Source organism: Crinia signifera, chromosome 6 (genome assembly GCF_055691185.1).
Source record: "Crinia signifera chromosome 6, ASM5569118v1, whole genome shotgun sequence".
Classification (NCBI taxonomy): domain Eukaryota; kingdom Metazoa; phylum Chordata; class Amphibia; order Anura; family Myobatrachidae; genus Crinia; species Crinia signifera.
In genome coordinates, this window is record NC_139222.1 from 278,294,622 (window position 1) to 278,322,594 (window position 27,973).

At 49.0% G+C, this 27,973-nt stretch overlaps 1 protein-coding gene across 2 annotated transcripts; it reads left to right on the forward strand.

Annotated features, from left to right (window-relative positions):
• Positions 1 to 362: 362 nt before the first annotated feature.
• On the forward strand, positions 363 to 27,941 carry LOC146009409 (uncharacterized). 2 transcript variants are annotated; one of them, XM_083149738.1, is made up of 18 exons: positions 363 to 437; positions 2,819 to 2,965; positions 4,166 to 4,222; positions 4,953 to 5,011; positions 5,114 to 5,279; positions 9,416 to 9,522; positions 10,028 to 11,239; positions 12,302 to 12,446; positions 12,891 to 13,037; positions 13,233 to 13,457; positions 14,244 to 14,371; positions 14,502 to 14,629; positions 14,711 to 14,838; positions 16,744 to 22,488; positions 23,677 to 23,805; positions 23,883 to 23,984; positions 24,098 to 24,151; positions 25,984 to 27,941. In XM_083149738.1, exons 2-18 carry the CDS (start codon positions 2,852 to 2,854, stop codon positions 26,200 to 26,202), a joined length of 8,865 nt encoding a protein of 2,954 aa, XP_083005864.1. In that variant the 5' UTR covers positions 363 to 437; positions 2,819 to 2,851; the 3' UTR covers positions 26,203 to 27,941. The 2 variants fall into 2 exon arrangements, with proteins under 2 accessions (XP_083005864.1, XP_083005865.1); XM_083149739.1 differs by lacking the exons at positions 363 to 437; positions 2,819 to 2,965; positions 4,166 to 4,222; ... (1 more) ...; positions 5,114 to 5,279; positions 9,416 to 9,522 and having other exon boundaries at positions 11,137 to 11,239; positions 12,306 to 12,446.
• Positions 27,942 to 27,973: the final 32 nt, after the last annotated feature.

A 27,973-nucleotide genomic window follows, 5' to 3' on the forward strand; every position in this document is an offset into this window, starting at 1 on the left:
CATATGTCAAAAAAACTAAATAGGTTTCTTTATCAGGATCCCCCATGCAAGGATTGCTCATGGAAAATATATTTCATATCACCTCAGAGTGGAACAATAGATAGGGATGTGCTTACATCAACTTACATAAAGAAAGTCTGTGGTGAATTTATAATGGTATCTTATACATTACTGTATAACAGAAGGCAAAGAACAGAATGAAAACTACAACTCCCGAAGTGCTGTGCGGGATGACGGAGGGTGTAGGCGGTGCAAGATTTGCTAACTGACAGCTCTGATTGGTGGGGACGGACGGAGCGGTCGCTAGGAGAGGCTGTACATGATCACATGATCTCAGAGCAGGAAGTGGTTGGTTGATGTCCGTCTGAGATAGGTCAGAGGTCACACAATCCAAACCTGGAGACTGTGAATCCAGTTGCCGGGAGATTTAAAATGAGGTGAGAAACGGGACTGCGGGATGATAGTACATTGGAGAGGGGGACACGGTGTCATACAGGAGAGAGGGGATTATACACAGTGTCATACAGGAGACAGAGGAGATTATACACAGTGTCATACAGGAGACAGAGGAGATTATACACAGTGTCATACAGGAGAGAGGGGGGATTATGCACAGTGTCATGCAGGTGTGAGAGAGGGGATTATGCACAGTGTCATGCAGGTGTGAGAGAGAGGGGATTATGCACAGTGTCATGCAGGTGTGAGAGAGGGGGGATTATACACAGTGTCATACAGGAGAGAGAGAGTGGATTATACACAGTGTCATACAGGAGAGAGAGAGTGGATTATACACAGTGTCATACAGGAGAGAGAGAGAGAGACGGGATTATACACAGTGTCATACAGGAGAGAGAGAGAGAGAGGGGAAAGCCTGGTCAAAGGAGGGACCACTGATGGAGGTCCATTGGGAGAGGTCAAATGAGGAGGAGAGGGAAAGAGATGGCAGCGTTTAGAGTTCAACTTGATGAGGAAGTTGAGGTCAGAGGAGAGAAAGTGGGGAAGCCTGTACTAAATTTATTATTCATTTATTAACAGTTTCTGATATAGCGCACACATATTCCGCAGCACTTTACAGAGACTTGTTGAACATTCACATCAGTCCCTGCCCCAGTGGAGCTTACAATAGTGTTCCCGCTAGGCTGTTTTAGCAGGGTGCTGCGCCCTGCCCGATTTTTAAAGGGCAAAATGCGCCTTGCCCCTCTCGCAGCGCCCTTCTAAAACAGCCTCACGGGGAAGTCCAGCGTCGCCGTAGACGGCAATGCCCGGCGCTTCCCCGGCAGCATGGTGGCTTCGGAAGGGCCGGGCCCGCCCCCTTAGATGACGGTGGTGGCCGGGCCTGCCTCCTTTGATGACGGCGGCGGGCTGGGCACGCCCCTTTCATGACGTCGGCGGTCCGGGCACGTCTCTTTCATGACATCGGCGGCCCGCGCACGCCCCTATTGTGACGTCGGCGGCCCGGGACCGCCCCCAGCTGTGACGTCGGCAAACCCGGTCCGCCCCCCGGTACCCTGCCTGCTGTCAATCCTAGAGTGAACACTATTACAATCTATATTCCCTACCACATGCACACACAGACATTCTAGGGTTAATTTTGTTGGGAGCCAATTAGCCTACCGGTATATTTTTGGATTGTGGGAGTAAACCCACGCAAGCATGAGGAGAATATACAAACTCCACACAGTTAGGGCCATGGTGGGAATTGAACCCATGACCTCAGCGCTGTGAGGCAGTAATGCTAACCATTACTGCCCAATGGATGACATATGGTGGAATTTGAAGATAGTTGGGATGGAAGAGGTGGATCTGAAAGCCGGTGAATGAAAGATTTGGTTCTGTGAGGATTGACGTGGAAGGTGCAGCTGGGTATGGTGAAACTCTCCGACAGATGAGATTCTGACGGTTGTTTCTCTGACATCGGAATCCTGACTGTCAGGAGCGCGACAATGGGGCGCTCCTTGCAGGCTCGTAGTGCTGTGGGCTCGGTGGTGAGCTGGGCTTGCCACCTTTTCTATTCTGACTATGGGAATCTAGGACCCCTACGAGGGAAAACAGATGTGTAAATCAGGGATTCCGACTGCCAGGTTCCTGACAATTGAGATTATGATGTCGGAGAAATGACCATTGGGGAGTCATCCGGCACTTGTGCAGCTTCTTCACCATCATTGTGGTCATTGTCATGTCTGGTGGGGGACGAAGGGGTTTGGTATGATACGGCAGCAGCAGCGTAAGTAGCAGAGCACCTGGTTTCTGTGGTGGTGAGGAGTCTGTGGGAGTTACAGGTGGGTTTTCCGTGAGGGTTGTGACTAGTTCCCCTTCGCCGGAGGGGGCAGGGAGAGGAGGAGCTAGGTCTGAACAAGGGACTCGAATGGACCCTCGCAGGCTCACTTCGCCCGCCACACTTTGGGCACGGTGGCAAGCGGAGCAGAGGATCCGTTTGGGTCCATTGTTTCAACCTTGCTCCTCCCCTCCCCGCCCCCTCTCCCCACCCCCTCTCCTCCCCAGGTCTTTACGGCAAAGGGGAACTAGCCGCTACCTTGCCATGAGTGAGAGGTAACGGAAGGAGAGATCTCTAGCCTAACAGCTGAAAGGTATCACAGTGGCATCATTTCGCGTAGGCAATCTCGTAGTGACTAAAAGGCCAAGTAGTATTGGGCAGCCGGAGTAAATCCAAATCTGTCTGACCAATATTGACATGACCAGGATAATGTGACATTTGTTGTAAAATAAACCAATATAGATTATTTGTAATTTCAGACATTGAAATGTGTCCGACATTGGTGTTGCTAATATGTACTGTACTGTCTGTATCTCTGCCCAGGTCTAAGTGGATGCAGACCACTCTCGCGTAGCAATGACGCAAGGGGTGGAGCTTGGCCGGGATTGGCTGGCTCTGCAGAGGGAGCTGCAGAACTCTCTAGAAGCTCAGAAGCGCCAGGCGGTCCTGGTGGAGAAGCTGCAGGCCAAAGTGAGTGGCGGGGGATGTACTCACCATGTATTAGTGTTCCCTCTAAGCTTCTTTTGCAGGGTGCTGTACCCTGCCCATTTTTAAAACCTCAAAATGCACCCTGCCCTTTTTGTGTGTGGCACTGTGCATCCTTACGATGCCCCCCACCGTGCTGACTTGCCACTGAGAACTTTTGGTGTGTGCCATCATGTGTAATGGGCATTATGGTGTGTGGTATAATGTGTAAGAGGCATTGGAGTGTTTGCCATAATGTGTAATTGTCATTACGACAGGCTTGTAATGGGCATAGCAGAGTATGACATGTTTAACCCCTTCAGTGGTATTTTATTTTCTTTAGGCAGCGCTCCCCACTGGGCGAGTTTTTTCTGGGGAGCGCTCCCTAAAAAAAAACCCACCACTGTGTCCTCAGGTCCAGGCAGCGCCGCTGAACTGTTTATCAGACGCTACCCGGCTCTGCCCCCTGTCAACCCGGCCCTGCCCCTGGCAACTGGCATGACATCGCCGCACAGTCATAGACTGTCACATAGCCGGGTGAGGGAGATGGGAGGGGAAGGGGACGCGCCGCTGATTTTAGCCATCAGCTCAGCGGCGCTGACCGGCTCTAACCAGCGGTAATCCCAACAATTTTCTGAAAATTCTCGGGATTACCAGCAAAGGGGTTAATGGGCGGAATCCCAGTGCAGTGTGCAATTTTTTAAATATGTTTTTTTTTTTTTCTAATTTAAAAATTTCTAATATAAAATGTGCCTTCCCGAATAGTGCCCTGAAAATCACCCCATTTAGAATACTATACAATTGGCGCCGGCAGTGAGGAGTTAGGAGACCACCACCCATTTCTTTCTGAAGAATTCCAAAATCTTATGGCTGATATACCTCCCCTCTTTTCCACAATAGTTGCAGCAACAATGTTTCAGCAAAGCAATAAGCCAGCAATATCTGTTGTAGCCATCAATTTCTTTTATAAGGGTAGTTAGTGGGCGAGAGTGGGACTCATCCTGCTATATTATAAAACTTCATGATTCTAATGGCTGTGCCACCCTCCCATATCGTACCCTCCAGAAAGGTCTCACAAGCCGGGGATTTGATAGACTGATCATGGTCCGACCTATGACTATTCCACCCGTGATTGACATTTACACTGTAAATGTTTGCTGTATACTTTGGTTCTAAGCGCATCTGTATTTGTTTCCCTCCTCTCAGGTTGTACAGTACAAGAATCGTTATCAGGAGCTGCAGCAGACTCAGGAGTGGAACCTGGTACTGACCGACGGACGGACAGGGACAATCGTAAAGACCGATCTCGGGGAAAGCTTTAGGACTCTAGCGTAGCAGGACATGGGTGACGGACTTTGTGGGGGAGATGGGGAATGTGGGTGAGGAGCATGGGGCTGGCGGAGACGTGGATGCTGGTCCTGGATAGATGCTTGTGTAGCCATAGCAGAAACAGTAGGTGATGAGGTTCTAAGAGTCAGCATCACGTTACAGCAGGAGATTGTGATGTGGTTTCTATTCTTTGCAATAATGTTGGGTTGACGTTCGAAGACATGGGGTGTGGGGGGTTCCATCACACATCATTGGCCATATATCATTGGAAAAGGGTGGTGACGGTATTGGATGAGCTTTCGATGTTCTGTAGAGCCAGTATGGAGTAACCGAATTCACTTGAAGCTGACTAGTCGCAAGGTTCTCTAGCGTTATTTATGAGGGCATGCCCACAAAAACAGTGGGCGTGCCCATAGAAACGCTGGCGGGCCCCAGGGAAAGCAGCCGTTCCCCCCTGCCTGCTCGGGGCGGGTGGATGACATCACATGATCATGGGCTTGCAGTGTAGCGAGGGGGAGCGGGGAGGACGCGTGTTGCCGGGGCAGCATTATCCTGCTCGCTATGCTCTGTATATACGCAGCCTATCGTGCAGCCCTGAATCAGGCGCTGTGGTTATTCCTGATACACAGCAGATACCTAGTGCGGCCTTGTATTTCTGCCACAGAGCCGTGGAGAATCGGAGCTGGAGAACGCCCTTCAGAAGTTGGAAGAGGAGCAGCAGAGGTGAGCTAAGGAGAGCGGATCGGACGAAGCACGCGCCTGACGTAGGGTAATGAGGATGATGAGGCAGGTATGCCGGGAATAACGGGGAGTCCCCATCTACAGGTGTGAGAGTCTGGCTGCACTGAACTCGCTGCTCAGGGAAGACCTGGATCGCACACAGGAAGCCAATACAATACTGGGGGAAGATATCCACAAACTGACGGCGGACTGGTCTAGCGCCCTGCAGGAACTAGAGCGGAAGGAAAGTGATTGGGAGTCTGAGAGAGGTGTAAGTGGGGTCATGTGATCAGTAATGGAGGGAGATGCATCCATTCATTTCATGCTAATGTAAAGTGTTTGCTCCCTTACCAAATCATGTATCTCTTGTTTTACACATAGCGCCCCCTTTCCCGTTACCTGAATCTGGTAGTCCTGCCGCTCATGGTGATTGATGAATCTGTCCAGTCCCCTGGATCTAGGAGAAGCAGGGGGGAAAGGGTGCTACCAGTACACCCCCTCCTCTCAACCATAACCCTTCTATCCTGCCCACTACTGCTGGTCACTATATATCAGCGCAGAACACACTGCTGTCTGCAGCTGCAGGCTCTGTTCTCTCCCTGCCTGCTATAGAGCAGCACAGCCTCTCTCCCCAGCTTAACACATGCTGCTGTGTGCTGGGCTCGGGATACTCAGCAGCAGGCTCTGCTCTCTCCCTGCCTGCTATATAGCAGCACAGCCTCTCTCCCCAGCCTAAGACATGCTGCTGTGTGCTGTGCTGGGGACAGTCTGGGGATACTCAACAGCAGGCTCTGTTCTCTCCCTGCATGCTATATAGCAGCACAGCCTCTCTCCCCAGCCTAAGACATGCTGCTGTGTGCTGTGCTGGGGACAGTCTGGGGATACTCAACAACAGGCTCTGTTCTCTCCCTGCATGCTATATAGCAGCACAGCCTCTCTCCCCAGCCTAACACATGCTGCTGTGTGCTGGGCTGGGGATACTCAGCAGCAGGCTCTGCTCTCTCCCTGCCTGTTATATAGCAGCACAGCCTCTCTCCCCAGCCTAACACATGCTGCTGTGTGCTGGGCTGGGAATACTCAGCAGCAGGCTCTGCTCTCTCCCTGCCTGCTATAGAGCAGTGCAGCCTCTCTCCCCAGCCTAACACATGCTGCTGTGTGCTGGGCTGGGGATACTCAGCAGCAGGCTCTGCTCTCTCCCTGCCTGCCATAGAGCAGTGCAGCCTCTCTCCCCAGCCTAACACATGCTGCTGTGTGCTGGGCTGGGGATACTCAGCAGCAGGCTCTGTTCTCTCCCAGCCTGCTATATAGCAGCACAGCCTCTCTCCCCAGCCTAACACATGCTGCAGTGTGCTGGGCTGGAGATACTCCGCAGCAGGCTCTGCTCTCTCCCTGCCTGCTATAGAGCAGTGCAGCCTCTCTCCCCAGCCTAACACATGCTGCTGTGTGCTGGGCTGGGGATACTCAGCAGCAGGCTCTGCTCTCTCCCTGCCTGCTATAGAGCAGTGCAGCCTCTCTCCCCAGCCTAACACATGCTGCTGTGTGCTGGGCTGGGGATACTCAGCAGCAGGCTCTGTTCTCTCCCAGCCTGCTATATAGCAGCACAGCCTCTCTCCCCAGCCTAACACATGCTGCAGTGTGCTGGGCTGGAGATACTCCGCAGCAGGCTCTGCTCTCTCTCTGACTGCTATATAGCAGCACAGCTGCTCTCCCCAGCCTAACACATGCTGCTGTGTGCTGGGCTGGAGATACTCCGCAGCAGGCTCTGCTCTCTCCCTGCCTGCTATATAGCAGCACAGCCTCTCTCCCCAGCCTAACACATGCTGCAGTGTGCTGGGCTGGAGATACTCCGCAGCAGGCTCTGCTCTCTCTCTCTGACTGCTATATAGCAGCACAGCCTCTCTCCCCAGCCTAACACATGCTGCTGTGTGCTGGGCTGGGGATATTCAGCAGCAGGCTCTGTTCTCTCCCAGCCTGCTATATAGCAGCACAGCTGCTCTCCCCAGCCTAACACATGCTGCAGTGTGCTGGGCTGGGGATACTCAGCAGCAGGCTCTGCTCTCTCCCTGCCTGCTATATAGCAGCACAGCCTCTCTCCCCAGCCTAAGACATGCTGCTGTGTTCTGGGCTGGGAAGACTGCAGCAGCAGATAAAGTGGTGATAACGCACAGCCTCTCTCCCCAGCCTAACACATGCTGCAGTGTGCTGGGCTGGAGATACTCCGCAGCAGGCTCTGCTCTCTCTCTGACTGCTATATAGCAGCACAGCTGCTCTCCCCAGCCTAACACATGCTGCTGTGTGCTGGGCTGGAGATACTCCGCAGCAGGCTCTGCTCTCTCCCTGCCTGCTATATAGCAGCACAGCCTCTCTCCCCAGCCTAACACATGCTGCAGTGTGCTGGGCTGGAGATACTCCGCAGCAGGCTCTGCTCTCTCTCTGACTGCTATATAGCAGCACAGCCTCTCTCCCCAGCCTAACACATGCTGCTGTGTGCTGGGCTGGGGATATTCAGCAGCAGGCTCTGTTCTCTCCCAGCCTGCTATATAGCAGCACAGCTGCTCTCCCCAGCCTAACACATGCTGCAGTGTGCTGGGCTGGGGATACTCAGCAGCAGGCTCTGCTCTCTCCCTGCCTGCTATATAGCAGCACAGCCTCTCTCCCCAGCCTAAGACATGCTGCTGTGTTCTGGGCTGGGAAGACTGCAGCAGCAGATAAAGTGGTGATAACGCACAGCCTCTCTCCCCAGCCTAACACATGCTGCAGTGTGCTGGGCTGGAGATACTCCGCAGCAGGCTCTGCTCTCTCTCTGACTGCTATATAGCAGCACAGCTGCTCTCCCCAGCCTAACACATGCTGCTGTGTGCTGGGCTGGAGATACTCCGCAGCAGGCTCTGCTCTCTCCCTGCCTGCTATATAGCAGCACAGCCTCTCTCCCCAGCCTAACACATGCTGCAGTGTGCTGGGCTGGAGATACTCCGCAGCAGGCTCTGCTCTCTCTCTGACTGCTATATAGCAGCACAGCCTCTCTCCCCAGCCTAACACATGCTGCTGTGTGCTGGGCTGGGGATATTCAGCAGCAGGCTCTGTTCTCTCCCAGCCTGCTATATAGCAGCACAGCTGCTCTCCCCAGCCTAACACATGCTGCAGTGTGCTGGGCTGGGGATACTCAGCAGCAGGCTCTGCTCTCTCCCTGCCTGCTATATAGCAGCACAGCCTCTCTCCCCAGCCTAAGACATGCTGCTGTGTGCTGGGCTGGGGATACTCAGCAGCAGGCTCTGCTCTCTCCCAGCCTTTTATATAGCAGCACAGCTGCTCTCCCCAGCCTAACACATGCTGCTGTGTGCTGGGCTGTTGGCGGTCTGGGGATACTCAGCAGCAGACTCTGTTCTCTCCCTGTCTGCTATATAGCAGCACAGCCTCTCTCCCCAGCCTAAGACATGCTGCTGTGTGCTGTGCTGGGGACAGTCTGGGGATACTCAGCAGCAGGCTTTGCTCTCTCCCTGTCTGCTATATAGCAGCACAGCCTCTCTCCCCAGCCTAACACATGCTGCTGTGTTCTGGGCTGGGAAGACTGCAGCAGCAGATAAAGTGGTGATAACGCACCAGCCAATCATCTCCTGTCATTTTTGCAAACACAGCTGATTGGCTGGTGCGTTATCACCTTCCTTTTTATCACCACTTAACACCTCTGCACCAGCCAGCAGTAGTGGGCAGGAGAGAAGTGTTTTGGTAGAGATCCCCCACTGCTTTATACTGCCCCATAGATCTCTCTAGACGAGGCCTGGACAGATTGTAGAGCAAGCAGGGGACCTGCTTTGGAGTAAAGCAGAAAGAGCAAGTTACTTTGTATCTGGAACGAACCGTGTTACCATGAGGAGCAAATACCCTTACATGATTTCCGTGCAGGGTAAATACTGCCAGCTTCTGCATGTAGCCAACACATGTTAAGACAGCTTTATTTTTACACTGCAATTTAGATTTTAGTTTCCACACACCCCACCCAAATCTAACTCTCTCTGCACAGGTTACATCTGCCCACCTGCAGTGCTGCATGGTTTTTGCCCTTGTGCATAGTTGCTTGCTGTTTTTGCTTTGCTTCCAATCCAAACTGGGCCCAGTGTGCTCTTTGGCTTTGTGTAATAGGGAAGGGTCTCCTCTGGTGCCATCTGCTGTATAACTCAGCTTGTTACATTGCTTTCATGCAGTCAACCAGCCTTTTTTATGTGCTTGCTGAGTTTCTTTAAAACCTAAAGCTTAGCAATGTAAATGGCATAGCCTCTGAGTTGCCGGAAGTCGAGTCAAACTATACTTAAAAGAAATACTATTGGGATGATGAGCGATTTCTCTCTGTGTCTGCTTGGTTCCCCTGTGATAGTGCTGTGACCATACATTATTTCCTCTCCAATACAGCTGTACAACAGCCGCATACAGGGAGAGCAGACTCGTCTCGTGCGTATATGGACAGAGGTGGTAACGTTTCACCGCCATTTTCGGGAGCTGAAGACTGCAACTGAGAGGTAAAGATGCCCGTCACAGCTTTGCATGGATGCAAATGTTTAATTTTCATGTACTACGACCTATATTGAATGTCGTTCTCGGCTCTGGCTCTGACTGACTACGCTAACTATTATTCTATAAAACACGTCTGCAGAGTGAGAAGTACTTAGCCGTGGCTTGCTCTTTCTCAAATTGACATGTTTATGTATTTTTTGGGGGTATTTATCAAGACTAGAGAGAGATAAAGTACCAACCAATCTGGTTCTAACTGCTGTGTTACTGGCTGTGTTTGAAAAATAATAGGAGCTGATTGGTTAATTCTTTATTACCAAGTTACGCAGGTAAGTCCAACAGCAGTGGATCCACAGTGCATGTGTACAATGGAAAAATGCAATGTGGATAAGGCTTAATCGTAGAGACTGAACTTCCCATTTGTTTTACCTTTTATAGTGAAAATACATTAGTGGTGGGAAGCATGTTAACTGGGGCCGGATTACAGCACAGTTGTGATTTTTACCCCCTCAGGGATTTATCTGCGGTTCGGGCTGATTGGACAAGATGCATCCGTCTTCTTCAAACCTCGTGTTCTTCTGTCATCTCATGGAGGCTGCAGGGTCCAGAGAGCAAAACAAAGCCCCCAAGCTATCTGATCGTTACATGGGATCATGGTCTGGAGTCTGTGGACATGACCGGTCAGGAAGAGGGGGCAAAGGTGGAACCGGAAATGAAGAAAGTAGACCCATCATCTACGACACCTAGGCGCGCAGAACAATCATTGAGAGCACAAGTTGAGACACTGGAGCAGGAGGTAGAAAACAAAAGTTCACATGTACGGATGTTAGAATTGGAGCTCAGGACACTCACGTCGCAACTAGAGACAAAAGAACAGGAGGCTAGGGTACTAAAGTCACATCTTCAGTCAGCAGAAGAGGAAGCAGGGGTAATGAAGTCACAGCTTCAGTCAGCAGAAGAGGAAGCAGGGGTAATGAAGTCACAGCTTCAGTCAGCAGAAGAGGAAGCAGGGGTAATGAAGTCACAGCTTCAGTCAGCAGAAGAGGAAGCAGGGGTACTAAAGTCACAGCTGCAGTCAGCAGAAGAGGAAGCAGGGGTACTAAAGTCACAGCTTCAGTTAGCAGAAGAGGAAGCAGGGGTAATGAAGTCACAGCTTCAGTCAGCAGAAGAGGAAGCAGGGGTAATGAAGTCACAGCTTCAGTCAGCAGAAGAGGAAGCAGGGGTAATGAAGTCACAGCTTCAGTCAGCAGAAGAGGAAGCAGGGGTAATGAAGTCACAGCTTCAGTCAGCAGAAGAGGAAGCAGGGGTAATGAAGTCACAGCGTCAGTCAGCAGAACAGGAGGCAAGCGTTATGAGGTCACAGCTTCAGTCTGAAAAGCAGGAAGCACTTGTAATGAGGTCACAACTTCTGTCAGCAGAACAGGAAGCAAGCGTGATGAGGTCACAACTTCAGTCAGCAGAACAAGAAGTAAAGTCATTGACATCACAGTTAGAGGCATCCCAGCAGGAAGTAAAATCACTCACATTGAAAGTAGGGTCATCAGAACAGGAAATAGAATCAAAGAGACGTCACGTCGAAGAGCTAGAACAGGAAGTTTGTACCATGAGCTCACAGCTTAAAGGGAGTTTTCTGGAGACGGAGAATCTTCTGGCTCAGCTGAAGGCTTCCCAAATGGAGGAAGAGTCACGGTTTCATAAAATGGAGCAAGAATTGCAAGGCAATCAGTAAGTACAATGGCTTACTATTCATTTCCTTTGTTTAATTATTGTCTTCATCCATCTCTCAAATAAATGATTTAACAGGCACATAAAGTAAATGTTCAGAATTACTGCTCAGAGAGCAGCCATATTAATACCGTTGAATAAGTCAGTAGGGCACATCCCCTGTTCGGTCTACTGCGAGATGCCAGGTGGGGCTATGGGCAGGTGCTTGTTAGGTCAGATGCACGGAGCTTTTGTTGATCAGGATAGAAATGATGTTTCTTTTTCGGGCTTCTAATTTACTGTATAAGGGCAATATCCGAACATTTTGCAGTAGTGCTTTCACAGTAGTGCTTTCACAGTAGTGCTGCACAGGCATTAGGCCAGGAAAGCCTCGCTCATCTTTGCTTGCGCCCTATAGTGGTACCATATTCACCGACACATAGCACGGACCTCATGGATAATCGAATCTGCCCCACAGACTGAGCGATACAGCTATGTAATCCTCCCGGTCTAGGTTCCCATGCCTGTGTCACTAATCTGCAATATCCCTATAACTTTGTTCTCCACTTCCAATTGCCAGTGCACCTACTTATACTAGGATGCAGTCAAGGTCGACCGCTATTGGTAAAAATGTCGACATCTTTAAAAGGTCGACACGGAAAAGGGCCACATGAGTTTTTCATGCATTTAAAAAAAAATTATATTCTCACTGTACGCCCCAGTGGATGGTAGGGCATGAAATACCGTCCTGTCGGCACATGTCGGCTCAATAAAACCGTGAAAAACTCATGTCGACCTTTTGACTTTCGACCTAGTCATTGTTAACCTAATGCTTGTGTCGACCTCCCAACCTATTTCATGTGTCGACCTACGCCATGTCGGCCTTCAGTAGTCGACCAAATGCGTGTCGACCTAATGACCGTATATCCATGTCGACATTGACATCAATGATGGAGAAAATGAAAGTCGGCCTTTTTCCAAGTTGACCTTCTTTCATGTCGACTCAATGCCTGCTGACTTTTTTTACTGTCCGTACCGTTCTACCTAAACACCGTCTTCACACCCTTCGTGCTATTTGTCCAGCCAGGAATCGCTTATTACCATGGAGGCTGAGAGATCTGATCTGCTCCACGATCTGATGCTACTACGGGAAGAGTTGCTGCGCTCGCGTCTGCAGGCCGATCTGTCCCGCGAGGAGAGCTCAGGATTACAGAGCGCTCTCTACAAGGTATCGTCTCCAGTTATCTGCGGGAGTCATTACAGGATTTATTTCATAATCATTTATTATTTTTTCCTATTAACCCCTTCAGTGGCAATCCCGAGAATTTTCCGGGCTGTGCCCAGTCTGGCAAGCCCGGAAAATTCTCGGGATTGCCACTGTTTACAGCCGGGCAGCGCTGCTGAGTTCAATCACTGAACTCAGGCAGCTTCAGCGCTGCCCGGCTCCCTCCGACTCCCTCCTCCTCCCCCCCCCCCCCCCCCTCCAGGTTTTGTATGAAGTCCCCGGCTTATGACAAGATGGCTGCCGGGGACAGGGACGCGGTGCGGGGGGCGCAGGTCCGGGCAGCCGCTGATTGACAGTGCAGCGGCGCTGCCCGGACCCAGGGAGGCAGAGCGCTCCCCCCCCAAAAAAAACACCACTGAAGGGGTTAAAATATCGATGTTCTTACAGGCAGAAAACGAGGTGGCGGAGCTGCAGTTGGAGCGGAACCGGCACAGAGCGGAGACAGAAGATCTGCACGATGCAGTGGCTAAGATGGGGGACCTGAACAAGGCCCTATCTCTGGATAAAGTTGATTTGAACCGTCTGTTGCAGCAGGTGAGGACACCCAGGTTACTACACAATGTCTGATTTATATTAATGTTCTATTGTAGAGAGCAGCCGGAGCGGTAAGAGACTGTGGCGCGGGACAGCACCCCGGTTCCTGGGAAGAGGGCGCAGCTATTCAGCTCCGCTCTCTCCCCCCGCATGCACCCACACAGTACCTGCTTCTTTTTAATTTTGTTGCTACAGAAGGAGAAAGAGATGGCGTCTATGAGAGAGACTCAGGAGGAGTTGGAGAGACAGCTAGCTGCAGCCGGTCAGCGTCTGCAGCAGCGCGAGGCCGAGCAGACAGCGGAGGTCGCCAGGGGACAGCTCTTACTGCAGAACAGCGAGATTGTCCAAGAGCGCACAGAAGCTGAGCTGAGATACATCCGTGGAGAGAGAGACCGACTGCAGGCTGAACTAATGAGACAGGTGACTGGATAGACAGACTGGGACCATCTTTCTGGGTGACTGCACTCCTGTACGCGCTCAGAGTGGTTTCAAACCTTTGTAAAGAATTAAAGTGGTAAATGTAATCGTCCATTTCCCGCTGCATGGAGCTGCGGAAGGGCCTGCCGACACCAGTGGTGAAGTTCTGATTGTTGACAGCCAGAAAATCGAAAGGGACATTGTCGACATGTAACATACAGAAGTGTTGTTACAACAGAAAGTGTCTACTTTCTAAATGTTGACGTCCTCACCAGGACCCTTATATAGAATAATATATCCATGTACATGTATGTTACTTATTGTTCTCCTTCTAATTTGTAAAATCTATATAAGAGTAGAGCAGATTATTAGGCGTCTTCCCCATTCATCAGCAATGTCCCAGTGTATCTGCTCCTGGCAGGTGCTGTCTGGATCTCCTCCCTCTGACATCTACTCCTTCTGTCTGACTTTCCATTCACCATTTATACCACCATAGACCGCACAGGGCGATTCAGCGATTCGCTGTATGTGGCGGCTGTGCCCATTAATGATAATTACACCGAAGCTACATCTCTCCTTGTACTGGGCACCGCTATAGGGGGAGTGAGGGAAAAGGAGCAATGTTGTGCCATTACCAATGTGGCCATGCTGTCCCATCAGCTTTCCTTGAATCGGCCCCGTAATATAACCGGCGTGTGGGAGATGCTTTGTAAATGACCCCCAGTGGCTTTTTCTCCTTCCATTTCTGTATCTAGTTTCATCTCTGGTATCATCTGTCTTGTCTGATAGGAGAGAGGTTACTTGGAGAAGGAACAGGAGCGCTTGTCACAGGATGCAGAGACGTCTACGCTGAGCGTGCAGCTTGGGGTGAGCGAGCGAGAGGGCCAGGAGCTGAGGCAGAAGCTGAGTGACATTCAGTAAGGAACGGTCACCTTTAATCTTCTTTCTATGATGGAGCTCCTGTTGTCACTATTTACGTCAGTGGTGTCACCTGTGTAAGGGTGTTACTGTATCTGTAACCCAGGCGTTTCTCTCTGTGTCTCGTAGGTCCATGAAACAGTCTCTCGAGGACTCTCTCTTTGCCTCTCAAGAACGATCCTCTCAGTTGGAGATCAGGTGTAGTCAGCTAGAGATGCAAGTGGCAACAGTCACTCAGTCCAAGGACACTGTCCAAGGTGAGCCTGGAGGTCCGTCGTGCCGCCACGTGCTGGGCGAAGGCGGAACGGCTGTTCACAGATATTTCTGGTCTGTTGCAGATGAAGTTTCCCTCCTCTACGCCGAACAGGAATCCTCGCAGAAGAGATTTCTCGCCCTTTCCCAGAGGCTGTCGGACCTGGAAGAGGAGCATGCAGCGGAGAGATCGCGGAGCGAGGAGCTGCATCTGGTAACCAGACTAGCGAGTGGGATCTCTGTTATGGCAGATACAGATTATTAGTCTGATGGGATGAAATTTGTGAAAGATTAGTGGTGACCATACCTGGAACATGTGTGATATTGGGTGACCGCTCTTCCCACTGTTCCTACAATGCTCTGCAGGCCCTACTGATTATAACGCAGGCTCTGCGCTGGCTGACCCCTATTATGGAGCTGAATCGGAGTCTGGCGTATCTGCTGCTGTTTATACCTATGGACATGGGCAGCCGTTTTACCACCTTATGTGAGTACCTGCCCAGCTATGCCACTTCTCCATCTGCCTTCACGGGAAATGCTGCGCCACTTACTATTTTTCTGCAGAAGTTTTCCGCTTTAGTATTGGGACCTACTGGGAACGAGATACCCACCTGACATAGACCTCCCATCTGTCAGCATGAACCAGATGAGCATGGAAGTTGGCCTACACGGTCATGAGACAGATCAGGTCTGTAATATTGCGTGAAAGACCCAGCTCGTGCAAAGAGTGATCGGGCAACAAACAGATCTTGTACGTTCTCCGCTTGTGTGCGAGCAAGTACGCGGCCTGCAATTGCTTTCTGCGGCACATGCACGGTGCACAGTTTGCACATACTGTAGGTTCCGTACACATTTGAACTTGCGTCCCACTGAGAATCAGCCCCATAGTTCTAGCCTATGACCATATTGGGTTATACTGTAATTGCAGCTGATAATGTGAGCCTTATGCAGTTTGCTGTCCTGGTATAGCACTTTGGGCAGTATTCAATGCGGCCGGCGAGGCCATTTAACCCCCGCGGCGGCTGCTCACCGTATTCATTGTTCTGCGGTAATCCTTGTTGTCGGATGATGGCGAGGATTCCCCAAAACAGCGAGGCTTGCGGCTAATGCAGGGAGCCCGTTGCATTTACCCGCGAGCCTTGCCTTTTTTGGCGGCCGCACACAGTGTTTCCGCATCGCTGTAAAAACCCAGTGGAAACGGCAGGTGCAGGGGGGTCAGTTTAATACTGGCCGTGCGAGCTGTGACAGCGAGCAGGCAGCACTGCTCGCTGTCACAGCTCACAAAAAGCATTGAATATACCCCATTGTAGTCAGCATAGGTGTTGAGGTTATGAGGGGAAGCCTGGACCTGGGAGCTATTGTTACTTACAAAGAGCTTGGCAGCAGCACAGATCCTGTCCCACTCACGGCTACCAGTGGGTTCCAGCGATTCTAATGTAAGAAACGGCAGTGTCAGCAGGAGAACTGTTTTTTTTTTATTTTTTATTGTAGGTATGTACAATTATAGCTGTGTCCATGTAAATCTATCCTCCTTCTGCATTAAACAGGCCTCCTAGTCCGCTGCTCGACTCGGTAGTGCTGGGCGTCTTTTTTTTGTTTGTTGGGGGGGTGACTCAGGTAAATAACAAATTAGATCAAATACAGCACACAAGCAGCTTCTGCTGATTAAAAAAAAAACAAAAAACGAATGTTCCATTTCTAGTGCAGATACTCACACGCTGATTATAGACAAAGCACATATTTTAGTGGTATGTGAGTCCGATTCACTTCATTTTGCAAATAAGACGCTAGTTAATGGATAAAGGAGGATAGATGTGTGTGGACACATCTGTAGGAGTCATTTACATTACATGCTAGGAAGTTGTTAATGGGGAGGGGAAATGAAGGCAAGGAGGAATTCACCATGCAGACCTTCAGCTGTTTGGAACTACTCATCCCAGCATTCTCTGTTACACATCTATTAGGGCAGGTTAAATCTCTGGCAGGATATGCTGGGACGTGTAGTTTCACAGCAGCTGAAGGCTGATTGTTCAAAACCGCTGCTGCACAGGTATTTAGGATGGGTAGTGATTTTATTTGCTGACTCTCACTCTCGTTCGGTCTCTTTTTCCTCTCCCAGAACGACCTGGACACTCTGAGAGAGCAACTTCAGGAAGAAAAGTCTCTGAGACAGGCTGCCGAAGGCCAAGCAGAGGATCTGGAAAGAGAAAGGCAGTTGACGGAGCAACTTAAGTCTGAACTGGAGGAAGTCACCCTCTCTTTGAAACAACTAGAGAGAGAAGTATCTGAGCTCAGAGACCGCTTGAAAAACAGCCAGTGCGAGAAAGAGACTGCTTTAGAAAACTTAGAGCGCCAAACACTTATCACGAGTGAACAGGACCATCAAATGGAGATTTTAAAGCAGTCCTTAAAGGAGTGCGCGGAGGAAAAAGAGAGCGCCGTCACTGCTCTGTCAGACCAGGCTATTACGTTAGAAGCGAGAGAGTTACAGATTACAGAGCTCAGAAGGAATATCCAAGAGTGCAGCAAGGACAAGGAGACCGCTTTAACCACTGTCGCACAAATCCAGCTGACCGTGCAAGAGAGAGAGCGCAAAATCAAGACCCTTAGAGAGAGCATTCTGCAGTGCCAGCTGGAGCAAGAGACCGTTGCTGCTACTTTACAGGCTCAGATCCTGAAATGCACCGAAACAGACATACAGCTGACCGAGATGGCTAAGCGTCTCGAAGAGAGTGAAATACTGAAAGAGAACGCACTGAAAGCACAACATAAAAGCAGCTTGGAGGTGGCAGAAAGAGAACGTGAAATTAACATTTTGAATGAAGAAATAACAGTACTTCAGCAGGAAAAAGAGACCGGTCTGGAACAACTGTCTCTTGCAACTGCGAGGGTAGAGAAGGAAGAGTCGGCTCTGCATCAGCATCTCCGGCAATGCCAAGCAGACCAAGAGGCCACAGTTACTGTCCTGGGAGAGAGGGATAAAGAAATAGAGACATTAAGAGTTTCCCTAAAGGAGCATCAGACCGAAACAGAGAGCGCACAGGAAGAAGTGTCCCGTCAAAGGCTGATGTTAAATGAAAGAGACGCTCTGATTGAATCCTTAAGAGCGAGACTCGTGGAATGCGAGTTGGAGAAAGATCACCTGGCTTTAAAACAAAAAGAATGTGAACAGAATGTTGTAAAATTAAGTGAGACTCTCCGGCAGTGTACAGAGGAAAAAGAGAAATCTCTCAGTTTAGCGCAGTCTCAGGCAGATTGGTTAGGTGCTAGAGACGGTGAGATAAAATCCTTGAAAGAAATTTTATTTACAGTTCAAGAAGAAAAAGAAACTATTCTTAATGACTTAGAGTTCCAGAGAAAAGCCTTAAAGGAGAGGAATGAGGCTTACGTCTTGCTGCAAGATACTGCGCGAGACTGGCAGCAGGAAAATGAGCGACTCCATCTAATTGCAGAGCAGCAAAAGAAAGAGATTACGGGTCTTGAAGAGAACCTGGTGAGATGTCAAAGAGCGCGGTCCACGGCAGAAGCCATGTTAGAGCGCCTGGAGTCTCAGAAAGAGTCTAAAGAGCGACAAGCAAAAATGGAGGAAACAATCCTGAGGGAAAGATTGTCGGAATATTCTGTGGAATTAAACCAAAAAGAGAGACAAGCTGAAGACTTGGAGAAAGAACTTGAGAGAGAGCGGTATGCCCTCAATGAGAAACTAGAAGCTCTTGGAAAAGAGAATACGAGAGAGTTGACGGAGAAGAGAGAATTGCAGAGGACTAATCATAATCTGGAGAAGAGGCTTTCTGAGGCCCTAAAAGACAGACAGTTGGTTGAGGAACAAAGGCAAAAGGACACCAGGGAATTGAATGGGAGATTAGAACAGGTCTCCAGAGCTTTACTTGAGAAGGAGGTTGAGGTGGGGGATGCCAGAATGCAGATCGATAGACAGACCTGGGCTTTAAATGAGAGAGCCATGGAGCTTTTGCAAGTTCTGAAAGAAAGGGATCTGCAGGAACGGGAGATGGGCGCTAAATTACAAGAACTGAAGAGAGAAACGGAGGAGCTTCAACGCCTCCTACTAGATAAGGAGAGCGAGGCAGAGGACGAGAAGACCCAGAGCAACGGCGAGATTTTGACTTTGAAACAGAAAATAGCAGAACTTTCCCAAATGCTCATAGAGCATGATAACCAGTATGATGAGAGAGAAGGACAGTTGAAAGGTCTTCAGAAGAGAATAGAGGAGATCAGCCATGAATTTATTGAAAATGATACAGCCCTGAATAAAAGACTGGACCTTCTTGGAAAAACTTTGAAAGAAAAGGAGAGGCAGTGTGAAGAAGAGATGATGGATAAAAAGAGTCTGAAGGAAAGGGTATTGAAGCTTACCCAGGATTTTATGAAGAAGGAAAATGAGTCGGAAGAGGTCAAAGAACAGATGAAATATCTGACCGAGAAAATAGGCAAGCTCCGAGGCGAACTCCTAACGAAAGAAAAAGAGCTAAAGAATAAGGAGATACGGATTGAAGAAGAGATGTCATTGATGAGGCAGAAAGTATCTGCGCTTTCCCACTCTCTGTCAGAGAAGAAGCTAGAAACCGAGGAGAAGGAAGTGGAAATAAATTACCTGCGGGAGAAAATAGAAGAACTTAGACAAGTTTTGATGGACAAAGAGCGAGGGATAACGGAGAAAGAAAATCTAATTGAGCTAGAGAAAAAATATCACCAACAGAGAGAATCAGATCTTTCTCAAGCTGTAAGAGAACATAAAAGAGAAATGGAGGTCAAACAGCTGGAAATTAAATTCTTGAGAGAGAGGATAACAGAACTTGATCAAGTGTTGGTCGATAAAGCGCAAGAGACTGAGGAGGAGGTGAGATGTAGCCAGGCAGAAAAAAATGCCCTGAGGGAACAAATAACACAATGTTCCAAAGCTCTAGCAGAGATGACACGAGAAGCAGAAGTGGCCAGAACAGAGTTGAAAATATCAAAAGAGAATGTTGAAGAACTCCGGGGTAATCTTATCGCGAAGGAAAAAGAAATGGAGAAGAGGGAGAGAGAGATCACAGAAGGCCTAGCATTTCAAAGACAGCGAGTTGCAGAACTTAACCAGTCTCTAGTGGAGAAAGCAAGAGAGGAGGACGAGAAAGAAAAAAATATATGGGAACTTAGACAAGTCCTGATAGACAAGGAACAGGAAATGAACGAGGCAAAAAGACAGAATGAGGATGCCAAGTCAGCCATGATGAAGAAAGAGCGAGAAGTAGACGAGACAAAGTTGGAGATTAAATCCCTAAGAGAAAAGTTAGGAGAACTTAGACAAGTTCTGGCTGATAAGGAGAAAGAAGGAAAGGAGGCAGAGAGAAATATCGAGGAAGAGAAGAAATCTTTGCATCAAACAGTGAAATCTATTTCCCAGGCTCTCGTGGAGAAAGAGAAAGAAGTTGATGGGACCAACTTAGAGGTAGTTTCACTAAGAGAGACCATAGAACAACTTAGACTAGCCCTATTGGATAAACAGCAGATGCTGGCTGATAAGGAGGAAGAAATAAAGAGATTAAGTGAGGAAGAGAAAAAAAATTTTCATCAAAGAGTTACTGACCTTTCCCTGGCTCTTGTAGAGAAGGAACGAGAAGCCAATGAAACAAAATTAGAGCTGAAATCTTTAGCAGAGAATCTAGAAACACTTAGGAAAGTTATCATTGACAAGGAGCAAGAATTAATACAGAGCGAGGATGAGAAGAAACAAAGGCTGACCTCCCTTTCCAAGGCTATTGCAGAGAAGGAGATAGAAGCTTCTGAGTCAAATCTGGAGAGGAAATCACTGATTGGGACAATAGGAGAACTTAGACAAGCATTAGTAGATAAACAACAGGAGATAGACGAGGAGAAAAGACACAATGAAGAAGAGAAGAAGTCCATGAGTGATAGAGTGAAGGAACTTTCCCAGGCTTTAGTAGAAAAAGAACAAGAAGCAGAGAAGACAAGGTTAGAGATGGGAACTCTTGGATCAATGATTGGAGAACTAAGACGAGTTCTCCAAGACAAGGAGCAGGAAATTAAGAGGGATGAAAGACAGGTAGAGGGAGAAAAGAAAGCCCTGAGGACGAGACTGACAGAACTTTCTTGGTCTCTTACGGAGAAGGAGAAAGAAACCGATGAGACCAAGTTTGAGGTTAAAGACCTGAGAGAAAAGTTGGGAGAACTTAGACAAATACTGGCTGATAAAGAGGAAGAGAGAAAAGTAGAGAAAAGACAGAGTGAGGAAGAGAAGAAATCTCTGCAGCAAAGACTGACTATTATTTCCCAGGCTCTCCTAGAGAAAGAGAATACAGCTGACAGGACCATCCTAGAGGTGATTTCACTAAGAGAGACCATAGAAAAACTTAGCCAAAAATTGGTGGGTAAACAGCAAGAACTAGAAGAGGCAAAGAGCCGCAGTAAGGAAGAGAAGACCTCTATGAGCAACAGAATGAAGGACCTTTCCCAGGCATTAGTAGAAAAAGAACAAGAAGCAGAGAAGACGAGGTTCGAGATGGGAACTCTTCGCTCAACGATCGCAGAACTAAGACGAGTTTTCCAAGACAAGGAGCAGGAAATTAAGAGGTATGACAGACAGGTAGAGGGAGAAAAGAAAGCCCTGAGGACGAGACTGACAGAACTTTCTTGGTCTCTTATGGAGAAGGAGAAAGAAACAGATGAGACCAAGTTTGAGGTTAAAGACCTGAGAGAAAAGTTGGGAGAACTTAGACAAATACTGGCTGATAAGGAGGAAGAGAGAAAAGTAGAGAAAAGACAGAGTGAGGAAGCGAAGAAATCTCTGCAGCAAAGACTGACTAATATTTCCCAGGCTCTCCTAGAGAAAGAGAATACCGCTGACAAGACCATCCTAGAGGTGATTTCACTAAGAGAGACCATAGAAAAACTTAGCCAAAAACTGGTGGGTAAACAGCAAGAAATAGATGAGGCAAAGAGCCGCAGTAAGGAAGAGAAGACCTCTATGAGCAACAGAGTGAGGGACCTTTCCCAGGCTTTAGCAGGGAAGGAACTTGAAGCAGAGAAAACAGAGTTAGAGATGAATTCTCTAAGAGAAAAGATTGGAGGATTACAGAGACTAGTTCTAACGGACAATGAGAAAAGGGTAAAAGGGAAAGAACGTGACATTGAGGAAAAAGAAACCGCCTTAATACAGAAAGTGACAGAACTTTCACTTGCTCTAGAAGAAAGAAAAAAGGAAGCAGATGGTGCTGGTAGGCAGATACAATCTCTGAGTCTTATGATAGGAGAACTTCGGCAAGCTCTGGCAGATAAGGAGAAAGAGATTGAGGAGCAAAGACAGAACCAGAATGAGGAAAATATATATCTGAGGAAACAAGTGTCCGAGCTTTCCCAGACTCTGGAGATGAAGGACAACGTTATAATGGAGGCTGAGGTTAGAGCTTCTGCCTTGGGTATACAGAAGCACATAGAAGAGCTGGTGGTTGGGAAGAGGACTATAGATAAAGAAGAAAAATTTATGAGAGAACAAGAGAGGTTGGAGGTCGAGCAAAGTGCTGCAAGAAAATTTGCAGAGATCAGACTGGAGACTGGGCAGGAAGAGGCCGGAGGAGACATTCAATTACTTAGTGGGGAAAATAAGGAGCTCAAAGACGGGTCCGAAAACCTTACCAGCATTCAGCAAACAGAGGAGGCCAGAGTGAAGGAGCTTTGGGTAGATATGAGAGCTCTATATAATGATAGAGATGAAGCCAAGAAGAGGGAGGAGAACTTGAAGAGGAGGCTAGACAAAGCAGAGACTGCACTAAGACAAATGGAGGCTGAGGAAATCGCTTGGAGGCAGAAATCTCATGAACTGGAGTCCGGGAAGAAGGTTAACAAGGTTAGATGACCTAGTGACTTGTAAATGCGATCACACAATAGCACAGACAGTGGCAACACTTTTTGCCAAATTACAAGCATGACCTAAGTGGACTAAATAGTACATTAAAACAAAAAAGGATCTTAGCATCGGTCTGTTCCTGTGCTGCACTCTAATGACACCCCATTATAGCTTTGTGCTTCGCTTAATTGATTCTTATCCTTTTTTTCTAATGAGGCTGCTAGAGAGTTGGTGTGTATATATACTAAATTGGGGAATTATAGAAGTGTAGATGGCAGCCAATGAGATTCTACTTATTTATCTAGAACCATCTAGAAGAAAATTGTTACAATCTGGTTGCCATGGGCAGCTATACCCACAGGTTGTGCACTGTGCTTCACATCACAAAACATTAAGGACCAAACATTTCCCCTAATCTGAGGATAAGGCCTTCTCCCGCACATGGGGACGTACAGGAGCAGCAGCATAGAATGTTTAGTCACTCACCTCAGTCTCTTGTCCTGTCCCATTGGAGCACGGGTTCTTGTTTGCTCATTGGATGTAATGACCGTTGGCATGGTTGGGAGCGGTCAGAGTTCATGCCAACTGTCACTACATTCGATGACCAGTCAAGAACTTGTGTAATTTATATGTGCACTTGTTAAAGGAATGATCTGGCATCCCTGCCCCTAACCCTTCCTTCTAAGTGTATCCTAATCCCCCCACAGCTTAATCTTTCCCCAGCCGCGCTCTAACGCTGCCCACATACATACAGTTGGGATTCTGGCGCCGGCATCCTAATTGATGTAGGGAATCCAGCTGTGTATACCGAACGCCGGCATCCTGTCTGCTTCCCATGCTCATCACTGTGACATGGACCGGAGGCCGACATCAGATATTGACATTGATATGTCTAAACTGTGAATGCCGACAGTGGGCACGTCAACTATGTGGATTTCTGTAGACCAGTGGTGTCAAACTCATGGCCCTCTAGCTGTTGTGGAACTACACGTCCCAGCATGCCCTGCCACAGTTTTAGCAATCCATTATATAAAATCTGTGGCGGGGCATGCTGGGATGTATAGTTCCACAACAGCTGGAGGGCCATGAGATTGACACTACTGCTGTAGACTTACCTACAGGTCCACTTTAATCCGCAGGACCTTTTTAGACCTTGGGGAAAATGAAGGCCTTGTTTTTGTTACGCAGGTTTACACACCTGCAGACTCTGCTGGCACAAAGAGCGGAGACCACGTACAGCGGAGGCTGGAGGTCCTGCAAGAGGCTGTGGCAAGGCTGGAGAATGACAAGCATCATCTGAGTGAGACCTTACAGGAAGTGAGTGCCACTCGATGCAGGGGTAGGGTGAGTGTCTGCAGGTATCTAACTCTTACGCCGATTGTGGCCTAACGCAGGTGGAGAGCGACAGGAGGAGCATCCGTAGGGAACTGCGCAAGCTAACAGCCGAAACCTCACAGCACTCCCGGGACAGGACACTGGCAGCCAGTAATAAGAGGGTAGGTGTTATATGTCCATGTCACATGATTATTGAGTATTATATATCACAGCTAGGCTTCTTGTGATTCGCTGATGATAAATCTCCTTTTCTCCTGACACATGACTTATGCAGGATGACGGCAATTCTACTACATCACGGCTGCATGTGAGAGAGCTACAGATGCAGGTGAGTGACAGGGGAATACAAAACGTAATATGTTTGTATTGGTGTGGTGCTGTGTATAGGACGCTGCAACAAGGCAATATGGCGGTAGCGGTGTGGTGCTGTGTATAGGATGCTGCAACAAGGCAGTATGGTGGTAGCGGTGTGGGGCTGTGTATAGGACGCTGCAACAAGGCAGTATGGTGGTAGCGGTGTGGTGCTGTGTATAGGACGCTGCAACAAGGCAGTATGGTGGTAGCGGTGTGGGGCTGTGTATAGGACGCTGCAACAAGGCAGTATGGTGGTAGCTGTGTGCTGCTGTGTATAGGACGCTGCAGCAAGGCAGTATGGAGGTAGCGGTGTGGTGCTGTGTATAGGAAGCTGCAGCAAGGCGGTATGGTGGTAGTGGTGTACTGCGCTGCTGTGCATAGGACGCTACAACAAGGCAGTATGGTGGTAGCGGTGTGGTGCTGTGTATAGGACGCTGCAACAAGGCAATATGGCGGTAGCGGTGTGGTGCTGTGTATAGGATGCTGCAACAAGGCAGTATGGTGGTAGCCGTGTGGTGCTGTGTATAGGATGCTGCAACAAGGCAGTATGGCGGTAGTGGTGTGCTGCTGTGTATAGGATGCTGCAGCAAGGCAGTATGGCGGTAGCGGTGTGCTGCTGTGTATAGGATGCTGCAACAAGGCAGTATGGCGGTAGCGGTGTGGTGCTGTGTAAAGGATGCTACAACAAGGCAGTATGGCGGTAGCGGTGTGCTGCTGTGTACAGGACGCTACAACAAGGCAATATGATGGTAGTGGTGTGCTGCTGTGTACAGGACACTACAACAAGGCAGTATGGTGGTAGTGGTGTGCTGCTGTGTACAGGACGCTGCAACAAGGCAGTATGGCGGTAGTGGTGTGCTGCTGTGTACAGGACGCTACAACAAGGCAGTATGGTGGTAGTGGTGTGCTACTGTGTACAGGACGCTGCAACAAGGCAGTATGGTGGTAGTGGTGTGCTGCTGTGTACAGGACGCTACAACAAGGCAATATGGCGGTAGTGGTGTGCTGCTGTGTACAGGACGCTGCAACAAGGCAGTATGGCGGTAGTGGTGTGCTGCTGTGTACAGGACGCTGCAACAAGGCAGTATGGTGGTAGTGGTGTGCTGCTGTGTACAGGACGCTGCAACAAGGCAGTATGGTGGTAGTGGTGTGCTGCTGTGTACAGGACGCTGCAACAAGGCAGTATGGTGGTAGCGGTGTGCTGCTGTGTACAGGACGCTACAACAAGGCAGTATGGTGGTAGCGGTGTGCTGCTGTGTATAGGACGCTGCAACAAGGCAATATGGCGGTAGCGGTGTGCTGCTGTGTACAGGACGCTACAACAAGGCAGTATGGTGGTAGCGGTGTGCTGCTGTGTATAGGACGCCGCAACAAGGCAATATGGTGGTAGCGGTGTGCTGCTGTGTACAGGACGCTACAACAAGGCAGTATGGTGGTAGTGGTGTGCTGCTGTGTATAGGACGCTGCAACAAGGCAGTATGGCGGTAGCTGTATATACAGAATGGTATAATAAGACATTATGAAGGTAGAAGTATATTATAGTGTATGGAGAGGTATAACAGCAGTATGGGGGTAACTGTGTTGAGATGTATAGAGAATAAGATGCTAGAACACTATAAAACAGCACGGGGTAACCTGGTGCTATGGGATGGAGCAGTATGGGGATACGCTCTATATGGGCTGCATTGTTTTGGAGTGGGGGGAGAGTCTGAAGGGTGGGGTGCTGGCACCAGGATGGGCTGCTAGAGGTAGTGGCAGGCATTGGAGAGACACCTAAATGCAGTGATCTGACCTTTGCCCCCACAGGTCTCTCTCCTAAAAGCGCAGCTTGAAGCCGAACGCAGTCACCGCACCCGCTACATACAGCGTTGTTCACGCACCACTGATGACCTTCTAAGCCTACGGCATGATCTAACTCGTTCTCTGGACGCTGTGACCTCTGACACTCGACCTCAGGTACTAGAACGAGAAGCGATTCGACTGGATGACACACTGAACCGCAGCCTTGGGCTCCCCACCGTCTGACTTTGTGCTAGGAGGGAATAGGCCGTCTTTGGAGCACAGAACTCACAGGAGGACAGAGTGTTTCAGGATCTCTTCTTTAAGTTTACATTCATCAGGACCAGTTAAACTGGGAGATTGCTGTGGCATATAATGTCCAGTTACGGTGACTCAAAGTACAGGGTGCTTCTGTGATGACAAATCGTCCGGTACAGGGTTCAAGCAATAATAGTCTGTTACACGGTTCCCCTACTGTATATGTGAGTGTTGCGGGATGGAGTGTGTGAGTGTTGCGGGATGGAGTGTGTGAGTGTTGCGGGATGGAGTGTGTGAGTGTTGCGGGATGGAGTGTGTGAGTGTTGCGGGATGGAGTGTGTGAGTGTTGCGGGATGGAGTGTGTGAGTGTTGCGGGATGGAGTGTGAGTGTTACGGGATGGAGTGTGTTTGTGTGTTACAGGGTCAGGTACCAGTAACAGTGTTTCAGCTCATGGTGAGGTTGTAGATTAGTGTACGGGTGAAGCGGGGTCAGACTGGTGACATTAGTGTACGGGTGAAGCTGGGTCACACTGGTGACCGATTAGTGTACGGGTGAAGCTGGGTCACACTGGTGACCGATTAGTGTACGGGTGAAGCTGGGTCAGACTGGTGACAGCTTAGTGTACGGGTGAAGCTGGGTCAGACTGGTGACAGATTAGTGTACGGGTGACGCGGGGTCAGACTGGTGACAGATTAGTGTACGGGTGAAGCTGGGTCACACTGGTGACAGATTAGTGTACGGGTGAAGCTGGGTCAGACTGGTGACAGATTAGTGTACGGGTGAAGCTGGGTCAGACTGGTGACAGATTAGCGTACGGGTGACGCGGGTTTGTGCTGTGGTGACAGATTAGCGTACACATGACGTGGGTTTGTGCTGTGGTTACAGATTAGCGTACGCGTGATGTGGATTTGTGCTGTGGTGACAGATTAGTGTATGGGTAATGCGGGGTCAGACTGGTGACGGAATAGTGTATGGGTAATGCGGGGTCAGACTGGTGACGGAATAGTGTACGGGTGACACAGGGTCAGACTGTGGTGACAGATGACAGGTTAGTGTATAGGTAACACAGGGTCGGGCTGTGGTGACAGATTAGTGTATGGGTGACGTGGCGTCAGGCTGTGGGGACAGATTGGTCTGTGTGTGGCACACACCAAGGTTAGGTTGTGTCTTGAGGTCAGTGTCTGCGATAAAGCGTGATAGCAAATCAGTGAATGACGCAGGGTCTGGTTGAGATGATTGATTGGTGTGATTGTAGCACAGGTGTATATGATAAGATCACGCCTGTCTCACCCATACAGAACCATGTCTATTCTTGATGGTGATGTCAGACATATGATGCCTGTAAGATACATTTAGCTACAGAGTGTATCTAACCTGCACGTAAGGATGTGGTATGGGTAATGTTCATACAACTTTTTAGGGTGAACTTACACGCATTCCTAATGTGGCAATATTCACTTTGTGGTCCACGGACAGGTTGCTGTTACCGGGATGTTAGAGGAATTTAATTTTATACAGTTATTTTATATATATAGATATTTATTTATATATTTTAACAAAAACAGTATTATGTACAGAATTTTGATATTGTATCTAACACTGTGACACAGGCAGTACGGTAACCTCCTACCCGCGAGGAGGCTGCAGTCAACATGCGGCTTAACCTGTACATGTATCTGTGTACATATGTTCTGTAAGATGAAATATATGGGTCTACAATACCTAAGCGCGCGGCCGTCTTGTGTCCTTACTCACCGA

What these genes read in the sequence shown, in the direction of transcription:
- LOC146009409 (XM_083149738.1), top strand. Translation starts at nt 2,852, where the DNA reads ATGACGCAAGGGGTGGAGCTTGGCCGGGATTGGCTGGCTCTGCAGAGG. An exon ending in CTGAAGACTGCAACTGAGAG is followed by an intron (nt 9,523 to 10,027) that starts GTAAAGATGCCC and finishes TTACCCCCTCAG; the next exon opens with GGATTTATCTGCGGTTCGGG. An exon ending in TGAGAGAGCTACAGATGCAG is followed by an intron (nt 24,152 to 25,983) that starts GTGAGTGACAGG and finishes TTGCCCCCACAG; the next exon opens with GTCTCTCTCCTAAAAGCGCA.